Source organism: Solanum dulcamara, chromosome 11, assembly GCF_947179165.1.
Source record: "Solanum dulcamara chromosome 11, daSolDulc1.2, whole genome shotgun sequence".
In the NCBI taxonomy this organism is placed as follows: domain Eukaryota; kingdom Viridiplantae; phylum Streptophyta; class Magnoliopsida; order Solanales; family Solanaceae; genus Solanum; species Solanum dulcamara.
Genome location: NC_077247.1, coordinates 53,811,350 through 53,819,759, shown reverse-complemented (window position 1 = coordinate 53,819,759; position 8,410 = coordinate 53,811,350). Strand labels below are relative to the sequence as shown.

The 8,410-nt window shown below is 32.4% G+C and overlaps 2 protein-coding genes and 1 non-coding gene across 3 annotated transcripts; all 3 read left to right on the top strand.

The window, feature by feature from the left end:
- LOC129873412 (mitogen-activated protein kinase 7-like) lies at positions 1-3,690 on the top strand. The gene is made up of 3 exons (XM_055948504.1): positions 1-586; positions 794-1,220; positions 2,459-3,690. The coding sequence occupies exons 2-3, from the start codon at positions 798-800 to the stop codon at positions 3,146-3,148; spliced, it is 1,113 nt and encodes a 370-aa protein (XP_055804479.1). The 5' UTR covers positions 1-586; positions 794-797; the 3' UTR covers positions 3,149-3,690.
- Positions 3,691-4,602: 912 nt separating this feature from the next.
- Positions 4,603-4,674, top strand: TRNAD-GUC (transfer RNA aspartic acid (anticodon GUC)). The gene has a single exon. It is a non-coding gene; the product is annotated as a tRNA-Asp (tRNA).
- A 2,112-nt stretch (positions 4,675-6,786) lies between these two features.
- LOC129873584 (bZIP transcription factor 11-like) lies at positions 6,787-7,676 on the top strand. The gene has a single exon (XM_055948707.1). The coding sequence runs from the start codon at positions 7,194-7,196 to the stop codon at positions 7,626-7,628; it is 435 nt and encodes a 144-aa protein (XP_055804682.1). The 5' UTR covers positions 6,787-7,193; the 3' UTR covers positions 7,629-7,676.
- Positions 7,677-8,410: the final 734 nt, after the last annotated feature.

The window sequence follows — 8,410 nt, the reverse complement described above, 5'->3', positions numbered from 1 at the left end:
CATGTGAGGGGAAGAAGAAATAACGAAAGCTATTCTTCAAACTTAAATGACAGTAAAATTAATTTGTCGATAAGTATTAAATTATACTAGTTTATTGTGCATGAATCTGAACTAGTTTTTAGAGATACGGTAGCTGTCGTGTTCTTGAGATAATCGTCCCTCCCTGAAATACCCCTTTTATTGTCCTTTCTCTTTTGTTTTTCTTTGTATTTTAACATCGCTTTGAGTTTACGCTTACCATATACTTAATCAATTACAGATGTGAAGAGCTATGTGGGTTTCTTAAATTCTTGCTTAATTTTTATTGCGTGAAGACCATGTTTGGGCTCCTTCATCACAAAATTCGAAGCAACTTTTCTTTTGTATTTCTCTGCTTTGAGTGAAATTTCTTGAGGAATTTATGATACTTTCGGTTTACTTATGCTTTTACACTGAGAAAGTTGGAAAAAGTTGTTCTGAATTTGGTGCAAGATTGAAGGTAAAGAAAAGGGGAAATTCTGAATTTAACAAGTTATAAACTCAGCAAAAAAAAAAAAAAAAAAAAGAATAAGCGGATCAGAAGAAGATCGAATCGACACAAAACAAAGTATATATTCTCTTCTGCCCTTTTTTCCCTCTATTTTTTTTTTTGTTTACTACTATACTGCTTTTATTCTTTGCTTTCTAAGTCATGAGTGCAAAACATGTTGCTTTATTGAAGAAGTTAGGATTATATATTATTGGATATTGAAAATTTGGGGTATTGAAAAATTGAATCTTTTTTTTTTTTGGTTATGAATATGCAAAATAACAGAGAAATGGCAACTCAAGTGGAGCCTCCGAATGGAAGTAGGCCTCGAGGGAAGCATTATTACACAATGTGGCAAACTGTATTTGAAGTGGATACGAAATACGTGCCGATCAAACCTATTGGGAGAGGAGCTTATGGTGTGGTTTGTTCCTCAGTGAATAGGGAGACAAATGAGAGAGTTGCTATTAAGAAGATCAATAACGTGTTTTCGAATAGAATTGATGCACTTAGAACTCTAAGAGAATTGAAGCTATTGCGGCATATAAGGCATGAGAATGTGATTGCTTTGAAGGATGTGATGATGCCTATTCATAGAAGTAGTTTCAAGGATATCTATTTGGTTTATGAGTTGATGGATACGGATCTTAATCATATCATTAAGTCCACACAGCCTTTATCCGATGACCATTGCAAGTATTTTCTTTTTCAGGTATTGGCTTGCTTTGTGAACTCATTTCTGTTTTTGGTCCTTATTGATTTTACACCACATTAATACATTCTCAGTTTTATCTGATAGCAGTGTCATCCAGATTATCCTTTTTGACAATTTTACTTGTAGCAAGCAGACCAAAGAGTAAAATGATATCGAATTTCTATTACTTAACTGGCTATACCATACTCCCATTGGCTACCTTTTGTTATCAACTGGCAAGTAATTCGTATGTTCTCCTCAATCTTGTTTTAGTGCCTTTTCTTCATGAAATATATACTGCAATAAGCTTGACCCTTTTGACATGTAAAAGACATAATCAAGTGACACTTATGGAGTTTGTTGGTTGAAAAATTGATGTAGTTTCTACTTTTTCTGCAATTTTTACTGTATACAAGTTCTACCTTATCAAGAAATTACTGTACACAGGCTGTCGGTAAAATTAAATGGTGTTACAGTTGAGACATTTCCACAGAATGTTTTTCTATTTTCTTCTCATTTGGGTCCTTAGATTAATGGAGTATACTGGAAAGATTATAGTATGCTTTATCAGAAACAGAGATTTAAAATTATGTTTCAAGAGTGCTAAACATTAGTAAAACATTCATATAGTGCATTGTGTAGTAATCAAGAAGTCTTATTGATGTTGACTTATGAGAAAACTATTCTCCTTCTGCACTGGTCCTGTAGAACTTTGAGAAGTTGTGAGAGAATTCATAAAACATGGATTGCTAAGCTGGAAATTACTCTGAAGGAGTTATAATTTCTTGGTACAAGAAGAAAATCTAGGAAGACAAATAATGTTTAAACTACGGCATTTGTGGTGATTTTTTCTGCTAAATCAACCCTGCTTTAAAGCTAGTTTTTTCTTGGATGTGTTATCTTTTGAATTTCACTTGATCTTGATTGTGCATCATACATCACAGCTATAGAATGAAACAATTCCACTTTCCACAAAAGGAAGTTGGTAGATAATTGAATAGTATTGAAGGTATAGACATTGGTTTAAAAATTTAATCTTTCTTAATCTGAGATACTTAACGATCGTTTTTCCCTGCACAGCTGATCTGCATATACCATAGTCTATAGAGACATTACTATTCTCTTGCCAGCATTAATCATCAATGTGTCAGAAGTTTGATTCTACATTAAGCAAGATTGATATCAGTACGGCACCTCTTGATCTCCATCGTTCTAATGTGTTCTTTCTAACCAACCACTTTTCTTGTGATTTGTAGCTCCTTCGTGGGTTGAAATATCTCCATTCAGCTAATATTCTCCACAGGGACTTGAAACCTGGGAATCTCCTTGTGAACGCCAACTGTGAGTTGAAGATTTGTGACTTTGGACTGGCTAGGACTAGCAGAGACAATGGGCAGTTTATGACTGAATATGTAGTCACTCGTTGGTATCGTGCACCAGAGCTACTTCTTTGCTGTGACAATTATGGAACATCCATCGACATCTGGTCTGTTGGATGCATCTTCGCAGAGATCCTTGGCAGGAAGCCTCTATTTCCAGGAACTGAGTGCCTCAATCAGCTTAAACTTATTCTCAATATCCTTGGTAGCCAGCCTGAAGCTGATCTTCATTTCATTGATAACCCAAGGGCTAAAGGATTCATCCGATCTCTTCCTTTTACCCGAGGAGCTCACCTTTCTTCTCTCTTCCCTCAGGCTGATCCTTTAGCAATAGACTTACTGCAGCGAATGCTCATTTTTGACCCTTCGAAGAGAATAACTGTTACAGAAGCTTTGTATCACCCTTACCTATCAAGTCTTTATGATCCGACATGCAATCCTCCCGCTCAATTTCCTCTTAATCTGGATATTGATGAGAATATGGCAGAACCATTGATTCGGGAGATGATGCTGAGAGAAATCTTCCATTATCATCCTGAGGCAGCTTTTATCAACACATTTTGCTAGTTTCCGTCTATTTAGTGGTACTATATTACTTCCGCTTGAGACACAAAAGAAGAGGACCTAATCAAAGAAAGGCAAGTGGTTTTTTTGTTCTGTATTATGATAAAAATACACAGTTAAGTCATTGCGGCCACTACATTTGGAGCAGAGTATTAAGGTTATAATTGGAGACTTCATTTCATCTTCTTTACTTTTAAATTATTAGCAAGAGTAGTTGTCTCCGTATGACCTATAGGTCATGGGTTCGAGTTGTGAAATCAGATCATTGATGCTTGCCTCTGGATAAGCTATCTACCAGTTGCATCACGCCTCCTTATGGGGTGGCCTGTCCCAGACCCTCTGTGAACGCATACTTGGTACAGCGAGCTGCCTTTTTTTTTTGACCTTTTTTCTTTTACTTTTTACATTATTACTCCCTCATATGAAATATTTTTGGTGTGTATTGAGCTGAGGACCGAATAAGGCAATCTATTTATCCTGTCCATATGGACCCTTGGACTAGACTTCTTGTAAGCTGTACATAATTTATGGGCTAAGCTTCCAATTTCCCTTCCAGCTTCAGTGTAATTGGCCTCATTGATCCTTTTATTATTGCTATTCAAATGGTCTATCATGTACCATTGGCTCCAAAGCATTCTTCAATTAAGACTAATGGGATATGCAGCTATTAAACTCCCATTATATATAACTTAGAGAATATCAGTAAGAATTTTATACTATAATGTTACTTAAAAGATAACGTGCAACTGACTATGAAAAATTGATATTAGCAGCATGAAAAGTAAGCAAGTTATCTGCTATAATGGGTTAAATTGTACAATAAAAATTTCTTTACATCATCAGTGTATAAAAGTTATTATCTTCAAACAAATATGAGTAGTAACAAACGCTAACAAACATGATAGTAACATAATTTAGAGGCATTAACTGATTTTTAGATTTCGTCATCATTTTAACTTCTAATACAAGGACTTGTAACTTTCAAATTAAGTATATAGTCATATCAGCTCGTTTTAGTATTTCTGAAAGTTAATGAGCATCTAAAGGGAGTCGTACTAATATTTGTTGGGTAATCTCATTAATAAAGACTATGTTTTTCCCTTTTCCTAACGAAGAGCCCAAGACTTCCTTGCAAGTTTGATACAATTTTTTGTTAACCAAATTAATGGAAAAATTACTTGAATAAATAATTTTTAATAAATAATTACTGATTTTAGCGATACTTCTAGCCTCTCTGGGCCATATGCAAAGAATTGGACAAATCCACTACAATAAAGGCTAGTCCTTGTGGCCCATTTGAAGAGTAAGCAGGAAAAATGTGACAATTATTTGTAAAAAAAATATTTAAAAAAAGGGTCCCACGCTAATTTCCAACTTCCCACAAGATTCGATGATTAATGCTTGAACTGTAGATATGTAACGTTAGTATTATTAACTTACTCATCTATATCAACCAAGTCGTTGTAGTATAGTGGTAAGTATTCCCGCCTGTCACGCGGGTGACCCGGGTTCGATCCCCGGCAACGGCGATTTCTTTTTTCCATTTTACTCCTTCCTTTTCACTTTTCAGACCTTAATTTATTTGTTGTTTAGTGTTTAATGACAATAATAACCACTCCATATCTGAACTAGAAGCAAATCATGTGGTCAATAATGGAAATTAAAGAATCATACATTTACCTTGAAGAACTTGTATTTTTGCATTTATGCTGTGGCCAACCTAATTTTATTGGTATTAGGGTGAAATTTTATTTTATTGGTAATTAGGAACTCATGTTAGAAGACGAGAGCCCTTTTTCCATCAAGTACTAAAAAAATCTTTAGTTAATCTTTATAATGAATGGAAATCATGAGAGTAACTATATATGAAGAAGTAGCTAGCTCTAAGCTTATTCAATGGAGTAAGTAAAGAGGGGACTATATTAATCAATTAATTAGACGATCGATCACCTTGATTAACGAATATGCTTATTGTGATACTTTAAGCATAATTAAAAAGAAGATATGTACACTAAGGAAAACAGAAGGGGGGGAAATGATAGGTCACCAAACCTTTATTGTTTTATGGTGGTGCACTAGTTGAACACTTTTCTTCCACTTAAGTTTAATTTCTATGCTACCTAGGGCAGTATATATTATGTCTTTATACATGAATTTCCAAAATGATTAAGTCACATATATATATATATTAGTTATAAATGGAAAGAGAGAAACATTATAAGGCTGTCAAGAAATTGTCAAAATTTTAGCATCATTCAGGTTCTATTAATATTATGGTGCTAATAGACATATCTAGTCTAATGAATCTGTAGATTCTGTTAAGACACTAGAGCACCAAATTCCTGAAGAACAATTTAAATTACTATAAACAAACTGATAGAAAAAGAAAAATTTACAAGGATAATTTATGTGAATTGAAGGGAAAACATTTTAATCTGAATACGAGCTCTAATTCCTCGATTAGCTAACTTATACCGGCTATAACAAAAAAAGGCCGAAGTTTTATCACAATTCACAAAATATATTATATGTGTAATCCCGCGAAAGTAAGTACTTGGAAAAATTTGGGAGAAAAAAAATAGAGAGTAGTCAAATTCTTATTGTAGATCTCAATTTAAAACTCATCGCACGCCTAGGATCGTGCACTAATACTATATTAACAAAATAAATTTCAAATCTAACTCAACTCAAAAATTAGATAATTTTCTTTCATTTTTGAACTATCGTGGAACACTGGAACATAACCATTTTGAATATAAAACTAAGACATGTTATTATGTCTTTCTTTAATTAGTTGATGTCGTATTTTGCCAAGTGCCATGGCCAACTCTGTCTCTGACTAATTAAACACTAAAAATATTCTATAAAGGAAGAAGTCGGTGGGTGTTTGAGAATTGAGATGCAGATGCATGCGTGTTGAATCTGGACATATATAAATAGTAGCTCTTCGCCATTCTTAAGGGGTCTGATATTAACGTACGGCAATCACAATTTGTCGGTGACCTTAATTCTTTTTAATGTACTTCATTGATCTATATTCGGTCATATACATATATATTATAAGCTCAACTTTTTAAAATGGTGGTGAGGTAAATTCTGTAGTAAATTTTTTTTACTTTTCTTAAAACAAGAGAGCTCGAGTGCATAGTAAAATATGTTTAGTAGATACTCCCATCATCCTAATTTATATGAGTTAGTTTGAATTGACACAAAAAAAAAGAAGAATTTAAATCATTTTATTAAAAATAAAGTGGATAATTTAAAATTAAATTATTTAGAAATATGTAGCTCTAAATATGTCAATTGTTTTTTTAATTGATTAAAATCATATAATTTGAGATGTAGAAAAATAGTAAATTATTTTGTACATTTCACGCGTTACCGCATGTGTGATAGAATCTTCCAAATAGTAAAACCAAGTGGCATGTATGTATTCAAATTTCTCCGATACCTATTACCAACGTTAATAAAATAAAGATTAACCAATAGAAAGCCACTCTTTTTCAACGCTTTACGTAATAAGCTTTAGGTCTTTATAGAATTTTATATTTGATTAATGGTCGTATTACTTTATTTCAATGACCATTAACATAGTCTATAAAATGAATCTTCATTACCATCAAAAGCCCCTTCCTCCTTCTCCTCTTATTCAATATATGTTCTAAAAAATCTCTCTGCTCTTATAATATTTCTATCTCTGTTCTTTCACACTCTGTTTTCAGAAAATTCAAAAAATATTTCTCTTTCTCTTCTTATTTCACTTATATAATTTGATGCATACCTCTAGAGCCCTGATTTTTGATGCAGTTTAAGATTCATGACTCCAGTAATCAGTGAAGTCCTTCTTTCTGGTTTTACGATTAACTCAACGCTTCGTCGTGGAACTCATCTTGTTCAATCCTTCTCTGTTGTCTTCCTTTACTGGTTCTACGTGTTTTCATGAAAATACTCTGTTTCCTTCTCACTAGCTAAAGTTAAACTCTTCGATTCTAATTTAGCTATTACTACTCATACTTATTTAGTTATAACGCGTTAAACTACAAGTATTATGGCTTCTCCTAGTGGAAATTCTTCGTCAGGGTCAGAGGATCTACAGCAATTAATGGATCAAAGGAAACGCAAAAGAATGATATCGAACAGGGAATCAGCAAGAAGATCGAGAATGAAGAAGCAGACACATTTGAATGAATTAACGTCTCAAGTGAATCAACTGAAGGAACAAAATAATCAAATTGTGAGTAACATAAATATGGTGAGTCAGGTTTATTTGAATGTGGAAGCAGAGAACTCTGTTCTGAGAGCACAAATGGCAGAGTTGAGTCACAGGCTACAGTCTTTAAATGAGATCATAAATTGCATCAACTCAGCAAATATAACAATGGATGAAACAGAGGTTAATTGTGAAGATGATTTCTTGAATCCTTGGAATTTGCTACATGTGAACCAGCCAATTATGGCTTCTGCTGATGCTTTCATGTACTGATTTAGTATCATTTTGGTAATTGAAAAGTTAATTTTTTTAAAAAGACAATGTTGTTTGGGGATTCTTGGATTGGCTCTAGATGAAGGCGTTTGGTTTAGGTTCACTAATAAATTATTGGATTTGATAAATAGTTGCTGACGCCTTCTCGATTCGTAAGAGCTTGGGCTGTTACCGTATTGTAATGGAATGTTTGTTTTGAATATAATATTTGGATAATTATATAAAAAAAATTAAAATAAAATAATTTATAATCACATAAACATCTAACGATTGTTTTAGACTATAAATTTTAGAACTCTTTTAGTTTTTCAAATACTGTGTCAAATTAAATGATTTCACATCAAATAAAATTGATGAAGTATTATTTTTCATTGTTACCTAATGAATAATATTTACAATCTTAAGTATAAATCTATAATATTAAAAAGAAAAATAAGGTACGAGATCTAATTATTATATTTAAAAAAGTAAATTAACAATAATATAATTATTATAATTTTACAAATTGAGATTTGAAGATGGTAAAATGTATGTAGCTCTTACTCCTACTTTGTAGAGATAGGAATTAAATTAAAGCATTTCAAAGTAGTTTGAAAAAAAAAAACATAAAATGAAAGCAATAACAACAATGAAGTAATGTGAAATATAGAACACAACATACAAAAGAAAATATAGCAACAATAACGAAATAATGCGATAATGAAAACACAAAAAAGTAATGTTAATAAAAATTAAAAAGCTAAAATTTTATATTACGATATAATAAAATTTAAATAATAATT

Coding starts and splice junctions, on each gene's coding strand:
- LOC129873412 (XM_055948504.1), top strand. CDS start 798: ATGGCAACTCAAGTGGAGCCTCCGAATGGAAGTAGGCCTCGAGGGAAG. Junction 1,221..2,458: donor GCAAGTATTTTCTTTTTCAG/GTATTGGCTTGC, acceptor TGTGATTTGTAG/CTCCTTCGTGGGTTGAAATA.
- LOC129873584 (XM_055948707.1), top strand. CDS start 7,194: ATGGCTTCTCCTAGTGGAAATTCTTCGTCAGGGTCAGAGGATCTACAG.